This window comes from Coffea arabica, chromosome 1c, assembly GCF_036785885.1.
Source record: "Coffea arabica cultivar ET-39 chromosome 1c, Coffea Arabica ET-39 HiFi, whole genome shotgun sequence".
NCBI lineage: Eukaryota > Viridiplantae > Streptophyta > Magnoliopsida > Gentianales > Rubiaceae > Coffea > Coffea arabica.
The window spans coordinates 57,904,885-57,930,176 of record NC_092310.1 but is presented as its reverse complement, the minus strand read 5'-3'; the positions used below and the strand labels follow the sequence as shown (position 1 = coordinate 57,930,176).

At 38.7% G+C, this 25,292-nt stretch overlaps 5 protein-coding genes across 9 annotated transcripts; 2 read left to right on the top strand and 3 right to left on the bottom strand.

Moving 5' to 3' along the window:
- Positions 1 to 668: 668 nt before the first annotated feature.
- Positions 669 to 7,284, top strand: LOC140037611 (exocyst complex component EXO84B-like). Of its 5 annotated transcripts, XM_072082149.1 has the most exons (8): positions 670 to 1,362; positions 1,506 to 1,603; positions 1,971 to 3,024; positions 3,584 to 4,036; positions 4,524 to 4,709; positions 5,336 to 5,469; positions 6,373 to 6,947; positions 7,055 to 7,284. In XM_072082149.1, the coding sequence occupies exons 1-8, from the start codon at positions 1,132 to 1,134 to the stop codon at positions 7,084 to 7,086; spliced, it is 2,763 nt and encodes a 920-aa protein (XP_071938250.1). In that variant the 5' UTR covers positions 670 to 1,131; the 3' UTR covers positions 7,087 to 7,284. The 5 variants fall into 5 exon arrangements, with proteins under 5 accessions (XP_071938251.1, XP_071938250.1, XP_071938247.1 ...); XM_072082150.1 differs by having other exon boundaries at positions 669 to 1,362; positions 5,354 to 5,469; positions 6,373 to 7,284; XM_072082146.1 differs by having other exon boundaries at positions 671 to 1,362; positions 6,373 to 7,284.
- Positions 7,285 to 7,624: 340 nt separating this feature from the next.
- LOC113714714 (multiple organellar RNA editing factor 2, chloroplastic) lies at positions 7,625 to 9,630 on the bottom strand. The gene is made up of 4 exons (XM_027238738.2): positions 9,060 to 9,630; positions 8,820 to 8,917; positions 8,620 to 8,685; positions 7,625 to 7,926 (listed from the first exon to the last, which is right to left on the bottom strand). The coding sequence occupies exons 1-4, from the start codon at positions 9,503 to 9,505 to the stop codon at positions 7,784 to 7,786; spliced, it is 753 nt and encodes a 250-aa protein (XP_027094539.2). The 5' UTR covers positions 9,506 to 9,630; the 3' UTR covers positions 7,625 to 7,783.
- Positions 9,631 to 10,716: 1,086 nt separating this feature from the next.
- On the top strand, positions 10,717 to 16,602 carry LOC140037607 (BRCA1-associated RING domain protein 1-like). The gene is made up of 13 exons (XM_072082129.1): positions 10,717 to 11,216; positions 11,339 to 11,392; positions 11,510 to 11,580; positions 11,923 to 12,018; positions 12,121 to 12,416; positions 12,828 to 13,163; positions 13,324 to 13,424; positions 13,896 to 14,082; positions 14,195 to 14,307; positions 14,468 to 14,558; positions 15,200 to 15,365; positions 15,566 to 15,684; positions 16,018 to 16,602. The coding sequence occupies exons 1-13, from the start codon at positions 11,128 to 11,130 to the stop codon at positions 16,360 to 16,362; spliced, it is 2,064 nt and encodes a 687-aa protein (XP_071938230.1). The 5' UTR covers positions 10,717 to 11,127; the 3' UTR covers positions 16,363 to 16,602.
- Positions 16,603 to 16,731: 129 nt separating this feature from the next.
- LOC113696163 (protein NRT1/ PTR FAMILY 5.2-like) lies at positions 16,732 to 19,209 on the bottom strand. Its single transcript, XM_027215538.2, has 4 exons — positions 19,039 to 19,209; positions 18,676 to 18,893; positions 17,954 to 18,525; positions 16,732 to 17,634 (listed from the first exon to the last, which is right to left on the bottom strand). Exons 1-4 carry the CDS (start codon positions 19,172 to 19,174, stop codon positions 16,761 to 16,763), a joined length of 1,800 nt encoding a protein of 599 aa, XP_027071339.1. The 5' UTR covers positions 19,175 to 19,209; the 3' UTR covers positions 16,732 to 16,760.
- A 1,899-nt stretch (positions 19,210 to 21,108) lies between these two features.
- Positions 21,109 to 24,172, bottom strand: LOC113714682 (heterogeneous nuclear ribonucleoprotein 1). The gene is made up of 2 exons (XM_027238675.2): positions 23,693 to 24,172; positions 21,109 to 22,607 (listed from the first exon to the last, which is right to left on the bottom strand). The coding sequence occupies exons 1-2, from the start codon at positions 23,921 to 23,923 to the stop codon at positions 21,597 to 21,599; spliced, it is 1,242 nt and encodes a 413-aa protein (XP_027094476.1). The 5' UTR covers positions 23,924 to 24,172; the 3' UTR covers positions 21,109 to 21,596.
- Positions 24,173 to 25,292: the final 1,120 nt, after the last annotated feature.

Below are 25,292 nucleotides of genomic sequence, written 5' to 3'. Positions count from 1 at the left end.
GATATCGGAATTTTCAATTTCAAATTATGCGAATTTGGTTTGAATTTAGTAATGAAGTTTTTGAAATCGGAATTTCCGATTTCAATTTCTTTTTTATAATATATTTATTTATTTATATATATAATAATATTTTTTATTTCAATTTCGTTTTGTAATATGTATATTTATATATATAATAATATTTTTTATAATATATGCAATATAAAATTTATATTATATAACAATACATCTAACAAAAAAGGAAAAAAGGTTTTCGAATTCGGTGAATTCGGAATCGAAATCGAAATCGGAACTGGTGAATTTGAAATCAAAATTGGTCGGTAATTCCTATGCCAAAATTCCGAATTACCGAATTCGAATTCGATGCACACCCCTAAAAAGATGTGTTTGGATATTTTTATTTTTCAAATAATATTTTACTTGCATTATAAACAAATTTTGCAATTTACCTTTTTATATTTTTAATCATATTTCTATCTCACATACATCACATCATCATAAAAAATATTATAATAATTATTTCAAATTGTATCCAAACAACTCCAGATTAGGATGACTTCCCCCCCTCACATAGTAGGAGTATATTCTTTATTAGAAAAATATTTCAAGTACACTAAGTACTAAGTAGTAGTATCTATGCAAACGTCGGGGAAATTAATTTGTTAAGAGTTATTCTTCTTTTTTTCTCAAAACGAAAGCGCCACAAGTATTAATTTTTTTAAACGTATATTAATTTGCGGTAGCAACCACAAGAAACACTCACACACGCACATTTTATACAAGAGTTTACTTACATTTGGGCGGCGAAGAGCAATCCGATCGGACAAAAACGGACAAGAAGACGGCACCGGAGTAGCAAGGCGGAGGAGGAGTGAGGAGGGGGGGGACGAAGGGAAACAAACGAACGAGTGGAAGGAAACAAAACAGCAGACTGCAGCCAGAGCAATGAAGAGCTTATTTGCCTCCAAAAATTAACGAACAAACCAAAGCCAACCAAAAGAAAACAATAATGGCTGCACAACACGACGTAGCAACAACACTCCTCAACAGACATCCTCCTCCTCCTTGTATTCTTCTCTACTCTCCCATCAACTCCACCCGATCAAACCTCTCCACCCCAACTTCATCACCATGGATACCTCCACCGCTTCCGCATCTTCTTCGGCTGCAACAACAACAAGAAGATTCCGGTTCAGAGATCCAGCGAGTCTTCGAGAAATCATGCTGGCCTCTCAAGACTCTGTTAATGAAGACTTGCTACGCGGCCACACCAGCCCAGACTACTCTTCTTCTCCTTCTTCTTCTTCTTCTGGTGATCACGGCGATGTCGGCGACTCCGAGCTCGAGTCCATGACCGCTAAGGTGGAACAATATTCTTTTTTTTTTTTTTCTGAATAAAAATATAGACTCGACACGTATGTATGTATATTTGATGATTTTTTCTTTTTTGTTTGATAGCCTGATTCTCAAATTTCTTTTTCATGGCTGATTTGAGGAGGATGCAGGGTATTCAGAATCTATGTTCCGAATTGCTTGAGCTGAAAAATGAGTCTGATGAAGATTTTCAGAAGAGCATATCTTCTAATTATGCTGTCTTTCTTAGGTAACCTTTTCAGTTACCAGCAGTCGCTTTGATAGTTTTTACAGTGTCACCGTACATTGATTCTATTTATGTTATTATGTCAACTTGTACTAGATAATGCCCTTCAGTATCCACAGTGATTTACCAATACATCTTCTATTACAAAGAATGAGAATGAACTTTTGAATCCACATTAATTTATCAATATACCATCTCTTTCCAGTTTCTGAACAGAGGTCTATCAGTTTAGCCTAAGGCATATGCATATCTGGACAGAAATTTACTACTATGAGTTGCTGAGCGGATAGCGCGTTTAGTATGTTGATCATTTTCCTAAAGAGCGTCTGCATCCCACTTTGACATATAAATGATGTATTTTGCTCTGCAGAACTTTCAAAGATATGGAAGGTCTGGAAAGTGAATTGATGCGACTGAAATACCAGGCTGCCACTCAGAACAGGGTTATAAAAGACCTTCAGGAGAGTATCTCTTTGAAGGTTTTGTCTGAGGAGATCATGGAATCAATGCTCGAAGAGTCTTTCGATTCTCACAAGACAGCGTCTCGAAGCTTACTGGAAGCTCATACAGAAGACATTTCAGAAATCCTGGATATACTACTTTCAGAACATAGGTTGGGCGATGCTCTTTCAGTCCTGGAGATGGAAGGCAGGGCTTTCCAGAGCATGCGTTCTGGGGAAAACTTTTCCTCAGAGGAGTTGATGTCTTACAACTCTGCAATATCAGAGAAAAAAGCGATGCTTGAGGATCAATTCACTCGACTGGCTAGAAATCCCAGAGTGTCAGCGCCTGAACTGCAAAAGGCGTTGCTTGGACTTTGCAGGCTCGGTAACAGTTATCTTGCAATCCAGCTACTTCTTGATTACTACGATGCACGGATTGTACGCGGTACACATGATTTGAATGCCTCAAAAGCAGTTCAAAATGGGCTTTACATCCAACAAGTTGCAAAATTCATTTTTTCTATGATCTCCCAAGCGGCAAGGAGTTTTGTAGCATTACATGGAGCAGCTTCTTCTTATGCTCCAGAACTAATCCTATGGGCCAATGAACACACCGAGGCTCTTGCCACTTGTTTGGCTAAGTATGTTGAATCCATATCCGAAATAAATGGTGGACTGTCTATAGCAGCAGAAACCGCTCAGTTTGCAATAGCATACTGTTCTTTGTTAGACAACCAAAATCTTGACTTAAGATCATGCTTGACAAATCGTGTGCGCCCTAGCATGGAACAGATTCTACGGATCAACGTTCATCATTACAAAAAGGTCATCAATATTTTCACATCAACTGATTCTTGGATTATTGGAAGGTACCTTGTATCTGGTATCCTAAGCAAAGGAAGCTCCGTCGATGTCGTGGATAAGAAACCAGAATATTGCTTGCTCACTAACAGTGGAAGGAAACTAGTCACGCTGTTTCAGGTTAGTTTAATTCGTTCAGCAAAAAGTTGTGCTTGAACTGAGAGTCGTTTCCGTAAACATGGACTCATGTTAGATATTGGTGTCCATGAGCAACTGATTAGATCTGAAATGCGACTCAATCTTGATATTGTTATTTAAAAACTGACTCCTGAAAGGCCATTCCTTTCGTCCATGCTGATAAATTTGGCTGCGGAAGCATCTGACCGAGCAGTTCTTAATGATACATCAAATCCTTAAAACTGTGTTTCCTGTGTTCCTCTTTCTTCAGATCCATACCAAGGTCTAGTCTTTGTCATTTGTGTCCAAAATATAAGAGGCACTAAAGCTGAGTGCTAAGGATATCAACAGTGGACTGTGTCTAGAAAATTATCTACACCTGTATCTAACATCAGTAAATTGCTGACAGAGAATTCAGATTTAATTCAACTAAGTTCGTGAAAATTGAGGCAATGTCTAAACTTAGATGAAATATGTTGGAGGAATGATTAGCACCTATTAATCTTATTGCCGATTATTCAGTGATATAAAGCAAGGATCTGACACAAATTTTTTTTTTTAGGCTATTACAGATGACAGCTTTCCCTTACTTTCCCTTCAAATGGAAGTTGCTGTTCTTAGAGAGCTAATGGAACTCTTCACTGAGTATACCATCATTCTTGAAAAAGCTCTAAGTAGCGGTGCAGATCTGATTCAGGAAAGTGGGTCGAGTATTCATCCAGCTGAGTCCCTGGAACAGGGAGTTTGTGTTATAGCCAACTCATTTACACTTGGGCAGATCTTCTCAAATATAATCAGAAGTATTTTTGGCAACATTCACCACTTGAAGTTTGAGATTGATAATTATGTACTGTATATCCAAGATACTCATGTTCGACTTAGAGCATATTTTCTTGAGCAAATTATGCAGAAACTCTTAACTTCTGAAGGCAGTCAAGGACATGTTTCAGGAAGTTGCATCACTCTGGAGAATGATTCTGATATATATTATCTAGTGCCGTCCATGCCTTACCAGGTATGTATCAAAGCTTTAGTTTTTGGACAAATGTGATTGAGTGTATGTGATTAAGCCTGAGGCAGAGAGATTTTTGAGCTTTGGAGTATGTTGATTTACACTGAAACATTTGGCTAACAAAAAAACTGTGATGGCTTGTAACATATGCTACTTGCATAATAGAGAGCAAGCCAAGGAGATCCCTTGCTTGAGGCAGCAGGAATGCTTAACTGACCTAAATAGGCCCAATTTTTTCGAGGAAAATATCAGGCTTACTGACTCAAGTTTTGAACTTCTTGATGCTACGAGTTCATTGTAATTTAGCCCCTGCAAGTGATTGTTTATCTCATGCTTTAGCTTGAGTTCTCTTGATTTCTGTATTTGTGATTTCCCTTCTCCCTTCCTGGAAAGAACTAAGATTTTGTTCTATTAGTTAAAATGCTTTATAGAAATTATCATGTTTTGACATGCTTACACTGTTTTTCCTTCTTGATGTGGTGACAATCAGGGACTCTATTTAGAGCTAAGAAAGTTACAGAAGTTTGCCGAGGACAATTACATTGAACTGGATTGGTTGCTGGATGTACTCAGAGAGCTGATGGAGGCAATATTTTTCCAGATTGCAAACACACAGGAAATTTTGACAGTTACTAATGATCTATCCATGGAACAAAAGTCCAGGAAATTGATGCAGGTATAGATTTCTCTAAGGCAAATGTGTTCCTTGGATTATATATGAATCACCTTGTAACCTGAATTTGAATTGCCTGGGATCTGGATAGTGCTTAAATTCCAAAAAAGTCTGGATATACTTAAAACTGGAAGATGGTTAACCTCATTGGCACTATTCTTATAAGAAAGAAAAGCATGCTTGGTTGGACATCATTGATCTGAACTGACTGATAGTGGTAGATAACTAAGTTCAATCTGGACTTGGAAAGATAGGTGGCAACTAGTTCCTCCCTCAGGCTAGATCAAATGCTTGCATCAGTCTGTCTCCTTCTTTCTAGCAATACAATTAAACCTGATACGGTCACAAACTCCACAGTCTAGCTTGTTGGTCACTACATTTTGTTAGTAATGATGCTTCCAATTGGGTTATATGCAAAACAGTTATATAAAAGAGGATTGCCTCTGAAAAGACTTTTTTTTTAACTTATCAAACTTGCCAAACTTGTTCACATTATTTGATGATCAATTAGTCATTTGGATACACTCAAGCAGTTCTGCAATCCACACTTTCTTGGCTTCAGTCTCAGCTGCAATACTGCTTATTTTCCTCTTACTCTGGTTTAATGAAGTTATTTAATTTGCAACCAGTTCATTCTGGACATGCAGTTTCTGGTGGAAATTGCTAGATCCGGAGGATATCTGTCTGATAATATAGTCAATGCCTCCATGGAGACTACTCACATCCAATCTGGCCTATATTCCTCTGATTTTACTCTGGCAAGGTAACTATTCAGCTTAAGCTTTTTATATTCATGACAACGATCCAACCAGTCAGAGGCTCTTTCTGATGTTGGAAATTCTCAGGCAGTTTAACTACTGCCTAAGAAGAGGTCCTGAGTTGGTTCAGCACTAGAAAGTTCTGTCCATTAGGAACCAGGGTATGCAACACATCTAACTTCTGAAGCATTGAAGATAGATTAGTAAGATATAAGCATACAAGGGAAGATGCAAAATCACCCTTGTACCTCTGTTGCCCGGTAAACCAATTATTTTTAATAATATTAAATAAACCTACGAAACTTTCTTGCAACTGTCATGCCAACAATCAGAAATTCATATGCCTATATGGAACTCAGCTTGCAGCTGTTGCCTGCAGTATACTGAAGAGCTAACACAGACTTGTTCTATGCTTTCACATCCTTTTATCTTTCCTGCAAAATTTCTTATGAAGGAAAAAGAATGTTAGCTAGGCATGGATCACCATCTAATTAAGCGAAAGCCAGAGATACTAGAGCCAGCATGATGGTAGCTACTAAAGCATAAACAGCTCATTTTTCCCTACTCTGTACAGCATGGTGCCATTATTATTCAAAGTTCATCCTGAATTTTGCTGTCATTCAGTTTGTTATGATCAGTAAATATAGGTATATCACTATCATTAAGATCTTTATTGACTTTTGCAATATCACTTAGTGTTTTAATGCTCAGGAACTGTCAATTATATGTAGCATATTTAAACCACATTTTTCAGCATATGCGGCAAAAGTAATCTGTGTGTTTCCTCCGTTCAGAAGATGCAAGTACAACATTGAAAATAAGGAAAACTCTAGATCGGAACGCTTGTTAATTGCTTCAATTATGACTAATCTGGATTAGGTCATCTTGTTTGTTTCTCCTTTTTGTAGCTGCGTCAATGATCAGAGATGGGCTGCAGATGCTGCCATGATAGCCATGCAAAAGCTTGACGTACTTGATGAGAAAGAATCTGCTACCAATGACATGGCTAATAATCTGGAAGGAGAAACAATTGAATGTGAATCTCAGCATTCTACCGACTCGTTTGAAGATGATGAGAGCACTACTTCTCCAAAACAGTCTATCGAGTCACCAAAAAATCTGGCAATTGCACGTGCATCGGAAATGCCCAGTCATTCGGAAAAGCGGATTTCAGAAATAGAAAATATTACATTGGAAGGAGATATCCTTGATGATTCAATTTCTGTGGATTGTACTGAACCTTTCAAGGAAAGATTACTCGGATTTGGAAGGGATGAAATCAATCCAAGAAATCCAAATAATAATGATTCACTAGAGACATTATTGGCAGAAGATAATTTTGCAGAAGCCTCCATGGATGAGATCAGCAGTTTACGAGAGAGGAATTACACTGGTAAAGGTTTGCCCATAAACACAAGTGGAACTCTGGCTGCAGCTGAGGACCTGAATGAACGACCGCAAAGTAACCATGGAGAAAACAATGGTGAGAGAAAGTCCGCTGTTCTAAAAGAGGATTGAGGAAAGGGCTTCATCTTTCTAACACTTGTACGCCCCCAAATGAACGAGCAATTCTTTTTTAAATCTGTGCAGACGGACATCACAATCGCACAAAAGGATCTTAAAGCCAACCTAAGCAAGCGTTACGAAAACACAGAACTTGGATGCACAGATCCCTCCATGGAGCGGGGACAAAGCGTTAAGGCAATGACGCGCGCTCCACTTCAGCGACCTGTTCAGCCCCGCGTCTTTGTACGTGTAACTAAACTCGAACCCTAAGCATGTATCCATATTGATATCAAATAATAAAACGTTTCCATGGACGTGATCACTTGTGGAAGAACCTAATGCTCTGGTTCTGCAGGGCTGAGGGTAACTTTTCTTTCTGGAGTATAAATCTTGATGGCTTTCACTTTCCTTATCCTTCACCCATATTCATCTTATGATGAATTCCAACCTTTACCGCTGCCATGGTAAAATCAAACAAATATTCAACGGCAGCGGCAGTCCCCGTCAATGATTGCAAAAGCTTATGTGGAACAGCCGCCCGCCACCACCCCCCCCCCCCAACAAAAAAAAAAAGAGTTGCTCAACAGCAGAAGATTAATTGCACTACAAAGGAGAATGAAAACAAAAGAAATCTAAATCTCCACCAGACAACCATTTGAAGTTCAGAAAAGCCTACATGGCTCACTTTGTTGTCATATAACTTTCAAAACAGCGCAAATCCCAAACATGACATCTAAATACAACCATTTCATGACTGAACTTTCATCCACTAGACAACATACAGAGTCCTTCAACTAAAGTTCAGCTAATAGTTCACCGCATATTTTCGCGGCGCCTCACATAACGGGTGCGGTCATTGTATCTTGGTCTGTCTTGGGCTCTTTGGGGTACTGGCTCCACTCTCCTTTGCCTCTCTGGGGACCTTTGAACTATCTCCCCATTCACGTAAAGCTCGGCTGGTAAATCACAGCAAGATGCCAAATTAAGAAATTCTACTCAATCTCTAAGTAACAAGACATAGTTAGAGTGTAAGAAAACATGTTCGGGTAACTAGGACGATCATGCAGTCAAAATCAGATGCTTCCATTGGTGTGAGAACCCTAAGCATCTGTACAAGACCAGATATCATTCAATCTTGTACAAAAATGCAAAACAAGTAATAATAAAACTCCAACTTCTTCACTTTTGTAGACTAAATAAATCCTAGGACTGCCATGAAAGGAACAACTATGAACGCCTCATAAATAGGCAAGACAGACAAAAAGAAGGTTTTGGAGGGGGAGGAACCACAAAATGCAGTCTGTTAGACAAGAAAGGAACAAATGACTTGGCTATTTCAAGCCTGGAAAAGAAAAAAAAAATCAATAAATAGAAGTTCAAAAGCTAAGTTTGCACTGAGATGAATTTGTTGAACGCATTCCAATAGATAATTTTGCACTATTGAGATAAATTTAGAAAACGCATACTTTTGACTAAAAGCAAATCATGATGCCAATCCCCCCCCCCCCCCCCAAAACAAAAAAAAAAGTAGATACTTCTACAATCATACACACTATACAAATTTTTACCTAACTCCAATATATGTGAATAAAGCTGTTCCTTTTTCTTTTTAAAGGTTGGGAATTTATGGGATAAGAAGGAAAGACTACCTCCATAATCCTTGTTCTCAGCATCGACGTAGGAATCCGGAAGAACAAATAAAACACCAGGCAGTCCTGTTAAAGTCATATGATGTTGATATGCATAATCAGCAACACGAACTCTATCATAAACATAAGACTGATAATTTGAAAAAGAAAAGTGGCCAAAAGTATAATACTAATGGTGATAAAGCAGAGGCACTACAAACCTTCAAGCTTGTTGGAGGTTTCCTCATCAATTTCACATCCAAAACCGAAATATCTTTCGCATGAAACATTATATATCTTCTTCTTTGCTTCCTCCTCACTGAATTCAATAAATGCGAATCTTCTATTTTATCCGAATATTTTCAAAAGAAACAAGCAATTGTACAGCTAAAAAAACAATTAATTGGAAGACAAAACTTTAAGGAAAAAAATGTAGCAGCAGCAGTATTAAGCTGAATGACCTGCCGAGGACTTTGGCTAGGGTTTGCACATAACAATCGATCATTTGCTGCTTAGTAGCGCCTTCGCCGCCGGGCTTGTCCATAACAATAAGCCAGTGCTCGTAATCGCACCCGGGGAAAAGCGGAGCCATTTCAGTTGGGGGACGGTCGCTGAAGTTTGACCCGGAGTTGAGAGGCGAGTAGGCGGAGCCGGGGCGGTTAACTCTGCATCGGACAGGGTTGAGACGGATAGTTGCAGGAACGATGAAACGAAGGGCATGGGAAATGGAAGGTGAGGAGTTGGGTCGGGTGGACGATGCCGGCCTAACGAATCCGGGTAGGGGTGGGGGCTTGGATACTGTGGAAGAGTAGAAGCGTTTGGAGAGGAGAAAGCAGGTGGATTTGGTGGTTGATCGGATGGATAGGAGTGATCGGGCGGCTGTAGCTGCCATGGTGGCCGCTGCCATTTGTCGTCTCCGAAGATTTGAGGGCTCGGCGAAGGAAAGTAGAGGGCGCAGAGATAGGGGATGAGATGAGGGCTTATGGTGAATAAGGGTTTTCCGAGACTGAAGAGGATTCTCTTTGGCTGTGTCTCTCTTAATCGGATATTGGGGGGGAAAAAAAAATCTAAAGAGCTATGATCAGGTGTGATGGGGTTACATCCGCTGTGAGATGCGCACATCACGGGCGTCCCCTGATATGATAGATGATTACTAATTCTATTTGACTCAAAAATTGGACCTAGCACCCAGAAGTAGTACCTCTGCTTCAAACTTATGCAGAGCTAGAGCTGTGTTTGGATTGCAATTTTTTCTGAAAAATTATTACATTTGTTTGTAGATATATTTTTAATTTTTGCCATTACCTGTTAAATATATAGATAATAAAAATTAGATTGGCCATCAAGTAAAGTATAAAGTGTAAGCCTAATTGCAAGTCAGGGATTCGAACCAAATATGTGAATTCCATTAACCTCTCTTTCTATTGGAAAAAAACTATATAGTAGCCTTCACAAAATCTATAAAATCACAAGCAAAAATAAAGTAAAAAAGAAAAAGAAAACCCTTTCTTTGTAGTTAACACAAAAAATTACATTAACCTCCATTTTTATTAGAAAAAAGACCATAATAACTTTCACAACCTTTTGTAGATTATAAGTGAAAATAAAGTTAAAAAAAAAAAACATTTCCCTGCGAGTTTAACACATGTCTACTCAAAAACTTTAATCTAATTTCATCTAGTATATTGTATTTCATTCTAATAAATTTATTATCCAATTCTAAAAAGAATCGACTAACTAGTAATGATGATTGATCAAAAGAAGTCTCTTAAATTTTTTACAAAAGGACAATCTTAAAATTTTTATTCAACTTCGATTTCATTTATTTCTTTTTTAAAAATTAGACAGGGGCAATATAGAAAATTCATCAGACTCTTTGTGCTTGTGTCACCCGTTATTGTTGCCCCGAACATACTTTTCAGGGGACGTTTATGCAATTTCTCAAACTTCGGTAAGGTGACTGCAATTGTTAGAAATTTGAAGGGAGGTTTCTGAATTTATTCCCAAAAAGAATTGATCATCAATTAGCAATTAACACAGCTCCCATTTTAAAAATTTGCCTCACCACATGTATATATAATATATATTTCTTTTTGCGGGTTCGTCTTTGGCGGACCCGGCGGGAGCGAAAGGACCTTTTGAAAAAGGAAAAAAAAAACCAAAAACTGGGCGCCAAGATGGAAATCAATGGCGCCTTCCGCAATTGCCAGATTCCCACTAACTACAGGGTCTCGATTCTCGAACCCCACCATTAAATTCGCCCTCTTTGTTTTCCCCACTCCACACATCTACTCATTACAGTAACTTAGCTGCTATTTCCGATACAGTAGTCACACCCAAGTAGGAAGCTCTTGAAGTTTTTTGAACTTTTCTTTAGTTCTTGAAGATTTTCCGTTGCTGTTAACCTTCAGTTCCCTAACCTTTTCTTTAGTTTTTTTTTTCTACTTTTCCTTTTCTTTTTTTACCATTAAAAGTTATTAAGCGTGTAGTGGTATTATCTGAACGGAAAAAAGCAAGGGAGATCAGGAAATGGCAGAAATGCAGAAATTAGTGAAGTTGTTGAACCCTTGGGCTCTCCACCATCAGAAACTGGGTCTTGAGCTCAAATGCCCTCTTTGGTATTGATTTTGTTCTCTCTCCCTGAGTTCTTCAACGTACTTTTTTTTTTTTTTTCTTGTTTTCATATTTTTATTGATGTTAATAAATGGGGGATTTACTCGAGGTGAAATTTTTTTCCCAGCCTAAATTTGCTGAATAAACCATTGTTGTTGCCCTGTACTCACATTTTCTGCGAGTAAGTTCCTTCTAGATTCTGGGTTATGCTACTTCTTTTCGCGCCTTGGTTTTTGTTCTAATTTTTATCTCGACTTCCTAATTTGGTTGATGGTTCTGTTTCTCTTTCTATTTGCAGTATTTGCGTCCCTAGATCTAACCAATTTGGAACAGAGTGCCCTGCTTGCAAAAATCAGTGTCCTGATGGAGGTACATTCACTTTTACTTTCTTATTTTCATCATAAATACGGAACTGCAACATTCTGATTTCTAACGTAATTGAGGAATTCTTGATAACTTGTGGTATATTATTGCCTTTGTAAGTGTGCTTCTTTCATTTCTGGTGATACCTCTGCAAGAACAACTTCAATATAGTATTTACTTGCAATTCAGGAAAATTACGTAAAAATGGGGGAGAAAAAAAATGACTGGATGGGGTGCTGCCTGAAACGTTTCTGGGCTGGGTAAAAAGACAAAATCGGGATGCTGCTGAAAATACTGAAACATGTCATTTTTTTTTACTCTAAATGAGTAAATGTTTTCATGATGCAGATATAAGATCAGCCCCTTACATGGAGAACTTGGTTAGCATCTACCGAAGTTTGGATGCTACTTTTGCTAATATCAGCCTTCAGATTCTATCTTCTGGTATGTCCACTATGCCTTCTCCTAAAGAGCATGTTTATGATGTTAAGAGTTTTCTAATTTTCTTAGCAATTGCATTTTGAGTTTTATTTTTCGTGATTTCAGAGCAAGCACTGCCACATGTTGCTCCACGAATTGTTGATAAATTAAAAAAAGAGCTGAGTGAAACACCTGAGGGTGGAGTAATCAACAGTGCAATAACCAATAAAGCTGCTGTGTTAAGTGATGCTCACAATAAAGACGTATTGCAGTCTTGTGGTAAGAAGGGAAGTGATGAGGTGTTTGAGACTGAAGAAATAGATATGAATCAGGTACCTCAACTTTCACCGGAGAGCCCTCCTTCATTCGGTGATGTGAAAGATATGGATGGCAACACTAGCTTGCCAGGCAGCAGATGTGGGGTGAGTTAATGCCTTGTACTGCGGGTAAAAAATTTGGAAAAAAAAAGGATAGGATTTATTGGGATGAGTATATTGCTGATTAGTTCTTCAACTTGATGCTTGTTTAGGATGTCTACAGTCACAATTTGCTTTTCCTTCATGTTTAAAGGGATAGCCTGTCTAAGTCCTGGTAGTTTAGTTTTATGACTTGTCCGTAGAAACCACTTTAAAATGATTGTACTTGTTTTTATTCTGCTACTTAAAATTTTTTTTTTCCAACAAGTACTATAGTTCTATCACTTGTGCTCTCAAATGATTGTATTTTTCTATTCCACTACTACTTATGGACATTTATCCCCCCCCCCCCTCTTACATATGCACCAAACTCTTGCATGATTCATGGAGCCTTGTTTTGTGGGTTCACTATTGCAGACCACAGAGAAATGTAAGACCAAAATAATAATGGACAGCTGTATGTTAGACACACCTGGAGGAGGTATCGTGGACCAAGGGACTATCCAGAAAGGGACTCCTTATACAAGGGATGCAAAGAGACAAAAGATGTTGGATTATGGTTCATCTGCAACTGTTGTGATGGGTAATTGCCTCACTCAAAAAGTCGACTCTTCCTCAAATGGTGCAATCTCCAACTGCAATTTGGCTGTGAAACCTGAAGAGCAGCCCTGTATTGCTCAGCCAACACCAGTCTCAAATTCATCTGATCTGGAAAGTGTTTGTGCCTTCTGTCATTCCTCCAAGTTGACTGATGTGAGTTCTAAACCTAAGCATAATTTTGTATGAATTCTCCAGTGCCATTAGTATGTCATTAAGATAGTTGATAATTTACTTGTAGATTTTCCTGTCAATGACGGACCATTCCATGAGTAATCCGTCCCTCATGCTTTCTCCTCTCAATTGGTTCTTGCAGGGAACGGGTCCCATATTGTACTATGCTAATCGAAAGGAAGTGTATGGAGAAAAGTCTGCTCTTTCCAATGTTACACCTGTTCATAGCAAATGCATCGAGTGGTATGTTAGATAATCATTCATTGCTTGGATTGTAGGAATTTCTTTTTGTTGCTTGCACTTTCTTGCATCTTTCATGCTTCTCCTTAATTTCTTTTCCTCATCCTTTATTTTGATCTTAAATATTAAGCAAGTCTCTTTATCTGTTAAAGAGTTGAATTTGGCTGTAAGATATGCTTTTGCATTCTATCTTGATGATTATGATTCCTTTTAGGCGAAAGAAAAAAGACTTGATCAATTTTGCTGTGTGGTTATGAAACATTCATGTTTTGAATTCTAGATATGTTCTTTTGCAATCTGTGGCACTACTAAAAATCACACGAACATTAGCAAATACAGTAAGCTTGATTTGGGAGTCTGGTTCGCTAATTACTTTTCTCCATGGTATATGTGATTATGTGTACCAAATTTGCTTTTGCATGTTGAAATAGGTCTTTGTTGTATGATGCCTATGTGACCAATGTGCTATTGCAGGACACCTCGAATTTATTTTGAAGGGGAAACTATAAAAAATTTGGAGTCCGAGTTGGGAAGAGCTGCTAAGCTCAAATGCAGTAGCTGTGGGCAGAAGGGTGCTGCACTTGGCTGCTTTGCCAAGTCCTGTCGCAGAACTTATCACATCCCTTGTGCATTTGCGATTCAAGAGTGCAGATGGGATTGTGTATGTCAATCGTGCAAAAAGTGTTGTTGTGTTGAAATTTATATCTTGTTGAATAGATTTCTTTTCTTTCTCTAAAGATGTCTTCTTTCATCTTAAACAAATGGAATTACAGGAAGATTTCCTAATGCTGTGTCCAAGTCATAACTCTTTTAAATTCCCAAGAGAGAAATCAAAGTCTCAGAAGTCTTCTACTGGATTGAAGCACAACACCATGTCCAATGAAATGTACGTAAACCATTTTTTTCTTTTATATAGGAACACTCTTTCATCTATTAAATTACTGAAGCAAACACTTAAAAACAATGTGTACAATTCTTTTCATTTGTCTCTGCCTGATCTTGGTCATAGTATTAGTATATAAGATAAATTATCATTGTGCTTACAGGCTGTTTACAAATTCGGAGTTTTGGGCAACCTTGCCTTCTGGACGAAAAGAGTGGGTTTTCTGTGGATCTGCTCTGTCTTCGGAGGAGAAGGTTTGTTTATCAATGATGGAAAAGCAAATCCATCTAGTTGATCAAATGCAGAAATATCAATTTTGTGCAATTATAAAAATGTTAATCTTTAGAAACAATGTCCTACTAATTCTTCGGTCCTGCTAAAGTGATACTTCCCTTAATTGAAAATTTATAGTGGTCAACTTCTCTGAAGCTTGATTTGCAGCAATAGTGCTCATGGATTTGCATCATCCTGCTTGTGACATGCCAACTTGCACAGGAGCCCCACATTTTTGAGGGGTCTTGGAGTGGGGTGGGGGGGGGGGGGAAGCCACCCCAGTATCTCCCTCTTTATCTCTTAAGCAATTAAGTTATTCAAGTTGGTCAAACTAAATCACTCTTGTCAAATTGTATAATTTGATAGATATCACGTATGAAAAGAACTGAAGAAACTTTTCAAAAATGTCTTTTGTTCAAAGTTTGTTTTCTTAAGTGGCTATAATTTGTTTGACTTTTAGTAGTTGACTTCCATCATATTTTTTGAATCAATATCTGCCACCCTTTTAACCCTTATTAACCCTTTTTTGGGCTGTTGACTTATTTCCCTTTAACATGATTACCTTATATTTTTTCTAACAATATTGAGGCATCCTAATTTTTCTTTTTATTTTTTGCTGCAGTTTATTCTTGTCAAGTTTGCTACTATGTGTGGTGCTACTGTATCCAAGCTTTGGGAATCGAATGTCACACATGTAATAGCAGCAACAGATAAAAAGGGTGCTTGCACCAGGACATTGAAAGTTCTGATGGGAATATTGAATGGAAAGTGGATCCTTACAATGGATTGTAAGATACATATTCTCACTTACATTAGAAGAATTGTTCTTTTATCTGTGAAACATTAGGTCTGTGATAACCTGTTAAGAAGTTCCCCTGTTGTACCCTTCATTCTGAAGGAAAATTAAATATCCCTAAAGAGTGGTTAGTTTGTTCTGTTAGCCTCTTCAGCACTATAATGATGCTAATTGCAGATTGTCTATATGCAGGGGTAAAAGCTTGCACAGAAGCAAAACATCCTGTTAATGAAGAACCTTATGAAGTTAACTTAGACAACCATGGATGTCTCAATGGCCCAAAAACTGGCAGACTAAGGGTCTCAAATAATGTAAGAGCTCTGGTCTGGATTTTGCTGCACCTTGTGTCATCGTTGTGTCCACAAGGAAAATTATACATATTAACCAACAATGATTACATTGCATTTTGGTCATGTAAAGCTAGCTGAAATATTTGGTCCAAGAGGGTAAACTTTTGAAAGAAGTAATGGAGTCGAAGAAACAATTTTTGCCTGACTGGTTTTCTGTCTTGTAACAACTTATGCTATCATGTATGTGATTTAGGTGGAATTGAGTTTTAAACTTTGCAAGTGCCTGACTAATTTTGAGTTTGAATATCTTCCTGGTACTTTTACAATATCTTGATCGTCTTTTTCTCTTTGTAGGAGCCAAAACTTTTTGATGGCTTGAAATTTTATTTCAGTGGGGATTTTGTGCCAGCTTACAAAATCGACCTGTTGGATCTGGTTAGGACTGCCGGAGGTACCATACTTGAGAGTGCGGAACAGTTAATGGTACAGAGCCACGAACAAACAACTTTCCACGAATGTTTAGTTGTTTATAATAGTGATGCCACACGAGCATGTGCAATCGAAGAAGAAATTTCAGTCATTTCACGGAGGTTAGAAGAAGCTGCTAATGCGGCGAAAGAAACTAATTCACCTGTTGTTCGACATACGTGGATTTTGGAATCAATTGCTGCATGCAAGTTGCTACCTCTGCCTTGTTAAATGCTGAATCAGTGAATTTTTTGTCTGCTGAAAAGCAAGAAACTAACTTTAGAGCTCAGTGCCTTGTATATTAATTTATCTATTTTGGTGGTGCTCAGAGTGGTAGCAATATCTTCCGATTGTAATACTGGAAAATATGCAGGAAGTAGAAGACAGTATGTAATTCCAGTATGATACAGTTTCAATTGTTAAAGAGTTAATTTGGGATGCAGATATGAGCATTAACAGTATTCTGTTTAACCTTGCCTCTGAACTGAATGAGCTGGAAAACGAAAATGTTGTTCATTCTGCTCAAGGATTGTTTTGTGATACTTGTAGGCGACCATTTGCCTATGATCTGATAATTGTGTGCCTATCTAGAAACCAAAGTAACATGTGAATTTCACATTGTCCAAAGTTTATTCATTTTCAGTTGTAGGCTTCATTGGTGAAGTTTCCATTGCTTCCTGCAACTCCCTTGTGGTTTCACTGATATCGGAATTGTAAACATAAAACTTAGTAACGACCAGATAAAGAAGAAAGTTAAGAAAGCTTAGAAGGGCAAAGAATGCATAGTAGTAGTCTAGCCGTGAGGTGTTTAGGCTGTCTAAGATCCATCCCTTGTGGCCATCTCTCTTGGTGACATCTGCCACCGTCGTTAAGATAAAACTGCTTAGGAAATATCCAATTCCTAAGCTCGTTGTAAAGTAGGCAGTTCCAAGACTTTTCATGCCTTCGGGCGCCTGATCATAGAAGAACTCTAGTTTTGCGACTTCCATAAAGTTGTCTGCAATCCCCATTAGAGCAAACTGAGGGAGGAGAATGAAGATGGAAAGAGGAACAATCTGGTCTTTCCCAACGATGTTATGGTCTCTGGCAGCTTGCAGCCTCTCTCTCTCAACAAAACTAGCAATAATCATTATAATAACATGGAACACGAACCCAATCCCCATTCTCTGCAATAAAGTGATCCCTCTCGGGTTTCCAGTGTATCTTCTAATTGCAGGAACGAAGAAGCGATCATAAACCACGATGCTTATCAACATGAAAATTGTTACGAAGGCAGAGAGACATGCTGGTGGAATTTCAAAATGGGAACCAATGTGCCTTTCCAAAGTCTTCCCTTGCTTGACGAAGAGGGTGTGTGTCTGTGCTGCCATAGCACTGGGTATAAATGTTGCTACCAGAACTGGAAGCATTTTTATCATTTGCTTTGTTTCTTCAACTTGTGTCACCGAACATACCGTCCACGGTGAAGCAGATTCACATAGCACGGCTGCTCTGTCAAGAGTTCTGCAGGCAACAAGAAACGAGTTAGATTAGGTAGAGAGAGAGCAAAAATTAGGACAAGACCCTATAAACTTACAATTCAATCCCAAAAAACTTCTCCAAACCTAAATCTTTCTGTGGTGAACAACACAGTTTTATACGACTATTCTTTTAGTATTTTCTTTAAAAAAAAAAAAAAGAAAACAGTGTATAAAACCGTGGAGGACTGAGATTATATGGTAAAGGGTTGATTCATAGAGCGATTGCTTGGAAAATGGTTGATTCATGGGGAATGTCTATAAATATTTTGTCAGACTTAGGTCGGTGCCAAAGAGTCTTTAACCTTAGAGAGGAGCTGTGATCAATTCTAAACTTGCCAGCTTTGGAATATTTTTCCATGCCCAGTCCGTAAAGCTCTTTTGGGTCCTCCGGAACCGCCACTTTCCACTTCCTAACCGTTGCCACAAGTACCTTAGCCATTCTGCTCAGAGGACTTTCCGAAGGAGGTTTGTGTCTATAATAACGGGTCCCAAGAACGAAGACAAGAATGGATAAAGCAAGTCCGCCGGTTGGAAGGCCATAACCAACGCCCCAACCAACGTTGTCTTGTATGTACACCAGGAAAGTGTTAGAAAACAGTGTTCCCAGGAAGATGCTAAACATCCACCAGTTGAAGAATGATAATTTATGAAGCCTTTCTTTGGGCTCAAAATCGTCGAACTGGTCGGCTCCCATGGTGGAGATGTTAGGCTTAGTTCCTCCTGTTCCAACTGCAACGATGTACAGAGCACCATAAAAAACACCAGTTTGCAATGATGATGCATGGTTGCCACAGTGCCCATCTTTCGTCTCCTCTCCACAAGGCGGTGGCCTCAAGGATGGAAGTGATACTGCCATTGTCAACAGGCACATCCCCTTTTCCAAAACATAGAAAAGGATTATTTAGGACGTAAACCAACTAATTCAAAAATTGACTTAGGATCGTTTATCCCCTGTTCTGTGCTGATTTCTATATATTTACAGTAGTGCTTCATGCAAAATTATACGTGATCAAAGCCTACTTACCAAGAGATAGATGGCGGATGAAATGATGAAAGTCCAATATCGACCAAGGTAACTGTCTGCAATGTAAGCACCTAAAAGGGGAGCCATCCACACAGTTCCAATCCAGTTGGTGACATTGTTGGAGGATTTTACAGTGCCCTCATGAAGCTTATCTGTCAGATACAACACTAGGTTTGTTGCTATTCCATAGTAAGCCATCCTCTCAAAAATTTCATAGCCTACAAAGTAGAAGTAGACACATCCAGATCCAAGTCAAACAGCCCTTCTTAAGAATTAGTTCATTGATCGAAAGTTATGTGACTTGGGAAAAGAACTTGAAAAATAAATTGATCCGTCTCAATGACGTTGTGCATGGAGCCTTACCGACAATGAAGGAACAAGCTCTCCATCTTCCAGTTTCTGATCTTAAAACAGGTCTACCTTTAAGATCCACTGTCCCATCTTGTGTGTAATCCTCTCCTCCACTGGCGGGGCCTTTCTCCTCCACATTCATTCCCATTTCTTACCGTGAGAGCCCGCCTTGTGGTTGGCAGGAGGAAGAGGAATGAGAATGAGAATGAGAAAATACGACTCCTAAATAAATAACTTCGCAGTGCATGTCAGTGTGTTTATGCAATGACAAACCGGGCATATCTTTTTCGACCATATGGAGATACTCTCTCTCTCTATATATATATATATATATATTCCACTTTGCGTCTTTCTTTCTAATTGATATATACCCGATCCTTCCTCTTGAAACTTCGGCTGGAGACATTGAGAATGAGGTAAGGTTTGCGCTTTCGTTAGCTGAATGACAATAGGAGATTTAATACGATTGTTCTCCCAAAAGATGGCATACTCCATACTTGTCTTTTGCTTCAACTTTGCATTTGTAAAGTCTTAGATATCTATGGTTTACGATAGAGGCAAACGCAGGAGAAGACACTGACGAAGACGGCAAATATATTTTTGGAGGACATCGTCAAGACTTAAGTCGGATAATTTACTGTGATTCTGTTTCACCACAAAGCATGGCAACCAATGGATCGACCCTTGAAAGATACTTCGAAAAGCTAGGAATTGAATTGTTTCCATCAGCTTCAGATAATGTTCGACAAATTGTTGATTGAGAATCGGTCACAAGACGTTTGACAAAAAAGAAGAATCGGTCACAAGAAGAGTACTGGTTTATCTAGCTGATTAGTTTATAAGGAGAATGAAAACCCAAAACTACATCGTAAACGAAAGTGAGGTCAAGATTCATGGTTCGTGATTCATACAGATATGCATCAGGATGTTAACCTTTTTGATAATACAGACGGACCGCGGGTAGGCTGACAGCTAATCTAAGAACAGAAATGAACCCTCCTTACACAGTTGGAAAACAACCAATTGTTACTCTACAATTAGCTCAACGTTTGATGATTTTGTATAATCTCATTTGCTTTGCTTCTCATGACATTGGTCAACCAAAAAGAAAGAAGGAAAGAAAATCCCAAACACAAATAACGTCATTATGAGAATGTGTCTTGTTCAGTCATAATAGGGCGAAAGCGTAATGGAATTTGTAATGCAAGAGACCTGTGCGTGACTAATGAGAATATTATGATAGAGACATGGGCGGTTTGGCAAGGCAAATCCCTGCAGTTACCATTTGGCAAAACCTGGCATTAACGATTTGAGGAACCATTCTAAGCAGAGATGATAGGATAGTGAACAACCCAAGAATCCCATCTTAGAAAGCATCCCGGCGGCCGCTTCACTCTTCATGTCATTTTGTGAAGCGCTTGCCTACATAGTCAAACGCAAAACGTCGAGTTTTCCCTATGAAACATCAACGAACTCGTACAAGAAGGCAACATCGACGACAGAGATAACATAATAATCCCCACTTAATTAACATTTGCATCCCTATCAACAGCTTACATTACTTAAAACTCTGAAACCTCCATAATATTTAAAACAAGAGAGGGAATTTTGTAATTGAAACGAGTTGAATCAGCTAACAGAATCTAGTTGAATCAGAAAAAGTAACAAGGCAAATAAGCACCATAGCTCATGCATATGCATACAATTCTGGCCAGAGAACCATGATTATCATGCTCTACACAAGGGGATGAAACGAGGACAAGTCATCACATACCATAGCATATCTAGATGCTCCAAGTCCAACATAAAACATAGCCAGAGGGAGGAGAAGAAGAGGTGATAGGATGCAATAAAAGCACCCGGGTGATGATATTCTATTAGGGAAGATATTATTCAGGAATTTTTTGCCCAACCTTCGTACATCAAAACCACACATACCATGCTGCGTTTGAACATTCAAGAACCAATCAAACTTCATTTAACGCATCAGGAAAAAGGGGGGGAAAAACAGCTATTTAACGCATCAGTGATGTAGGCAAAACAACTAGATTAAACAACATAAAATTATCTACAACGCATCAATTTAATGTCCAAGGTTGAAAGGATCCACCAGCAAAGCGATATGAAGAATCTTTACTCCAATCGATTTGCACCAATTCATAAATCATTTGCTGCCACTTTGTGTTTAATTCTGTTAGTAAACACTGGACATGAATGATCTAGTAGTTGTTGACCAAGCCTAACTGCTGGATGGAGAAGCATTTACAATGGAGATAAATTCATCAAGCACAATCAGGTCACCGAGACCATTAGGTAAAAGCCAAGTAAGAACAACTAAAAGATAAACACTGCTAGACTATAACTAGCTAGTGACATTGTTCTTGCAACATAAGAACATGAAACCACAGTCAAGATTGAAGTATCCAGTCAATCTGAGGATCTTGTATCAGAAAGCAGAATTTCTTGTCAATAACCAGGTATAGTGACACATGTTAGATGTGAACACCTATAACAGCTAATACCTCCTGTTCTCATGCTCACCACAACCAGGTAAAAGCTCAGGAAGACCTTCATGTACCATCTGGATACTGTGAAGCACCATCACTGCTGTCATAGGTCCTTCCCTTGAAGCCTCCTCCACTCGCCTCATGATTCCCTGTTTCAGCAGAATTCTGACCTGCATTTCTATTTTTTTTTATGCTCCCTCTATGCTTATTTAGTGTTTGATGTTTACCAGAATCAGTAAAAGGGTATTCAACACCACGGTAACTACTAGTTCCCGAGTTAGCAGTGCCTCTTGGAGATCGTCCTAATGATGCAGCACCACCTGGAGTATTCCAAGGAACAGTGAACCCATAGCCAGGATTTAGGCTGTAGCCCAAGGCACCATGCCCGATACTCTGGCTGCCCCATTGGCCTTTCTGAAGATCAGCAGTGCTGCTTGCATATCCAGTGCTTGTAGCAGTTTGGTTACCATATGCCAAAGCTGAGCCACTATAACCAGCAATGGAACTTCCAAAAGCATAAGCACCAAAACCACCATAAAGAGCATTAGTATTTGCCAATCCATATCCAAAACTAGGAGCTGCAAAGCTGGAATAGGGAGGGTAGCCACCTGCAGCAGGTTGTGGCTGCAAGAATCTACTACTGTCCATTTGACTATTAAATGCGTTGGCACTGTAAGAACCATAAGCATTGAAGTTTCTGCCATGCGCAGCATAGACAGGATTAAATTCTTTGGGAAGAGCCTTTTTGACCTCAACAAGTTTGTTATTCAACTCATGAAATGTCTTGTTCAAAACTCTATCAACAGCATCTTCAGCGTCAAAGGTGATAAAACCAAAACCACGCGATCGACCAGTACTCTGGTCAAACATAATTACTGCATCAGCAATGTCACCATAATTCTCGAAATACTGCACAAATTCACCTTCTGTCAGAGTAGAAGGCAACCCACCAACAAAGATCTTTTTAGTTCTGTAATTCCCAAGCCCACCATAGTTTCTACTGTTGTTGGCATTTGAATCCCCTGATCGTAAGCTTTGCTGTTTTGCTCTTGACAAAGCCCTCTTAACTTCTACCTGATTAACCAAACCGGAGTTTCAAGAGTAAACAAGGAAGGGTATGCAAGCAGATATTTAATTACAAGCATGAGAACTCAAAAACAGCAAATCCGAATACCAAATACTCCAACCCCACGTGTCAAGAATTTTAACATAAAATCATGTAATAAACATGGTTCAAAGAATCGGCCAAGTCATCACCGGAACGATACCGGGACGAGATGACTCCGAGATATATGGATCGCCGAGAACTCGGCCAAGTCACTAAGAACTCGGCTGAGAAGTCTCCGACAACGATAAAAACGGCCGAGTCACACTGAGTTGTCCCGAGTCATCCTGAGTCAACTCGAATCCAACAAAAAAAAATACATTTTACAGATTTTCTTTTGCTAATTTATTATTATTTTTGTTTAGCATTTTTTTTATATTATTCACAATTCTTAGAATATTAAATGCTTCATTTGCATCTCACATATGAGAACGATATGGAACGGTTCGGGGTGCAACCTTGACCGCGGGGGATTTTCTCGCTTCGGATTGCGAGAAGTCTCTGCTTTGAACCATGGTACTAAATGCTCAACACCAATAGGAGAGAGAGAGAGAGAGAAAAAAAAAATGAACATCAAGTAGCTAGGCTAAAAACAGCCCTTTCACTAACACCAAAAAGCACACAAAACCGCCACATATCCAGACAAGCATCGAGTAAAAATGAAGTTCCAAGATAAAGATAAGGATTCACAAGGCAGAAAGACCAAATTACCAGAAAAGGGATTTCCCGAATTACCCAGAGAATAAGGAACAAATCTGGGCATATTCCTTTTAAGTACAGTTAAATTAATGATTACAAATACAGAAAAAGAACATCATGAACACTCTACAGTCAAATAAACTCACGCACACGCAAACGCGCACACGCACACACAATCCGGTAAAAGCAAAACATGCAGGGAAATTCAGAAAGATCAACCAAAACTCTCCAAGAACCAACACCTGGGCTCCCAAGAAACAAGTTTTCAGTGGAAACGCAATACTAGTACTAAATTGAAAAGGGTAGCTTTATGCAAAAAAAAATACAAATTGCCACAATGCCACAGAAATTATACCGTACGGCCATCAACGGTGTGCTTGTCTCGAAGAACTGAATCAAGAATGGAGGGGTCAGAGAAGACGACGAAGCCGAAGCCTCTGGGCTGGCCAGTGGCCTTGTCTCGCATGATCGCGGCATGGGTCACTTCTCCATACTTGTTAAAATAATCTTTGAGTCTATTTTCCTCGGTGTCCCATGCAATTCCTCCAACGAATAGCTTCCCTTCGTCTGATACTGATGAATCCATCTATGTTTCAACCGCTCCCTCTCCAATCGGCTACTCGGTACACACAGTAGAGGTGTGCTTGCACATTAGTGATGTGTGGAAAAAAATTGATGCATTATTGTAATGTAACGGTAAGAATAAATGGGACGGAGAGAAACAGAGGGCTAGGGTTTGGCGGTTTGGGCGCCCCAGAGAAATTAATATGTAACAGTGCACGAACGAAACGGGAAGTTGGGAAAAGGGATGAAATAATTCATGCAATGAAACGCTGTCGTTTCTTCTAGTGATTGTCGGCTTAGTGGAGGAGTGTGTCTTTCGCCTGCGTCCAAGTAAAAGCGTGGCAGTTTCAGTTCGAGGGATCAATTTGATTACGACTTTTAAGTCGCCTCGCGAAATTGATACGCTTTTTGGGTGCGCGCTGGGAAGGAGCCACATTTGTAACGAGCACATTTTTATGAGATTCTAATCTTCATCTCTAATAGCTAGTTTGTGAGTTGATGATAGAAAAGAAAAGAAGAGAAAGGGTAAGTTATGTGAGAAAAGAAAAGATAAAAAAAAAAAATTGTAAGCTTTCATTAGTTTTCTTTCGCTTTCCGCCATTTTGGTCAGAAAATTTTTGCACTGTAGCAGCGCTTGGCTTCTCTTCAAGATCCGTTTGTTTCTTTTCTTTTCCGTCTCACTTAAATCTCCCAAACGTGAAAAGTCCACCTTTCCCTTCCTTTCTTTTCTATTCCTTTGAAATCCGAACTCCCAAACTAGCTATTAAGTGTTAAGATGCGCTCAGGTGTTAATATTTTAGAAATGTAAAGTTAAATAGAGAATACTATAAATATAAGGTAGTATAATAATAATTGTTAGCATGCGCATTCATATGATATGTTAAATCTAATTTATCTATTTTTAACAAGTGTCCAATAAGTATTCATTAGGAAAGAACCTTTGTTATCTCACAATTGTAGGTCATGAATGAAGAAGTTTGTTTTTAATCCATTAGTACACTTAATAAAGAAATGTTATTTGCACTCTATTTTTTTTAGTTATTTATAGTCTCACCATTTGTTTTATCATGTAATCTAGTAAACGAAAACTATATGGTAAAAAAGATAGTAGAAGCATAATTAACAAAAATAGGAAAGCAAATAATTTATCGTATACTTAATTTACGTCAAACTTAACTTATGAATACACACTTACATTTATTGCTCGTGTATTTAGACATTTTTCTTTCAAATTGACAACGCTCTTACTTTTAAAAAACGAATGTGTGGCCCCTGAACACACCTTAGCAAACCAATAGCAAAGGCTATTGGCCACCACCAAATCTTAAGGCTTGGTAGGGTGGGAAATCAATAATTTAAACCTTATCTCTTACCAATTACTACAATATATG

Coding starts and splice junctions, on each gene's coding strand:
- LOC113696163 (XM_027215538.2), bottom strand. CDS start 19,174: ATGGGAATGAATGTGGAGGAGAAAGGCCCCGCCAGTGGAGGAGAGGAT. Junction 18,526..18,675: donor CATCCGCCATCTATCTCTTG/GTAAGTAGGCTT, acceptor GTTTTGGAAAAG/GGGATGTGCCTGTTGACAAT. Junction 17,635..17,953: donor GATCACAGCTCCTCTCTAAG/GTTAAAGACTCT, acceptor TGTTGCCTGCAG/AACTCTTGACAGAGCAGCCG.
- LOC140037611 (XM_072082146.1), top strand. CDS start 1,132: ATGGATACCTCCACCGCTTCCGCATCTTCTTCGGCTGCAACAACAACA. Junction 4,037..4,523: donor TGCCGTCCATGCCTTACCAG/GTATGTATCAAA, acceptor GGTGACAATCAG/GGACTCTATTTAGAGCTAAG. Junction 5,470..6,372: donor TCTGATTTTACTCTGGCAAG/GTAACTATTCAG, acceptor TCCTTTTTGTAG/CTGCGTCAATGATCAGAGAT.
- LOC113714714 (XM_027238738.2), bottom strand. CDS start 9,505: ATGGCAGCGGCCACCATGGCAGCTACAGCCGCCCGATCACTCCTATCC. Junction 8,918..9,059: donor CTAGCCAAAGTCCTCGGCAG/GTCATTCAGCTT, acceptor TATTGAATTCAG/TGAGGAGGAAGCAAAGAAGA. Junction 7,927..8,619: donor TGAGAACAAGGATTATGGAG/GTAGTCTTTCCT, acceptor GTGATTTACCAG/CCGAGCTTTACGTGAATGGG.
- LOC140037607 (XM_072082129.1), top strand. CDS start 11,128: ATGGCAGAAATGCAGAAATTAGTGAAGTTGTTGAACCCTTGGGCTCTC. Junction 11,581..11,922: donor AAATCAGTGTCCTGATGGAG/GTACATTCACTT, acceptor TTCATGATGCAG/ATATAAGATCAGCCCCTTAC. Junction 15,685..16,017: donor GACTAAGGGTCTCAAATAAT/GTAAGAGCTCTG, acceptor TTCTCTTTGTAG/GAGCCAAAACTTTTTGATGG.
- LOC113714682 (XM_027238675.2), bottom strand. CDS start 23,923: ATGGATTCATCAGTATCAGACGAAGGGAAGCTATTCGTTGGAGGAATT. Junction 22,608..23,692: donor ACACCGTTGATGGCCGTACG/GTATAATTTCTG, acceptor TTGGTTAATCAG/GTAGAAGTTAAGAGGGCTTT.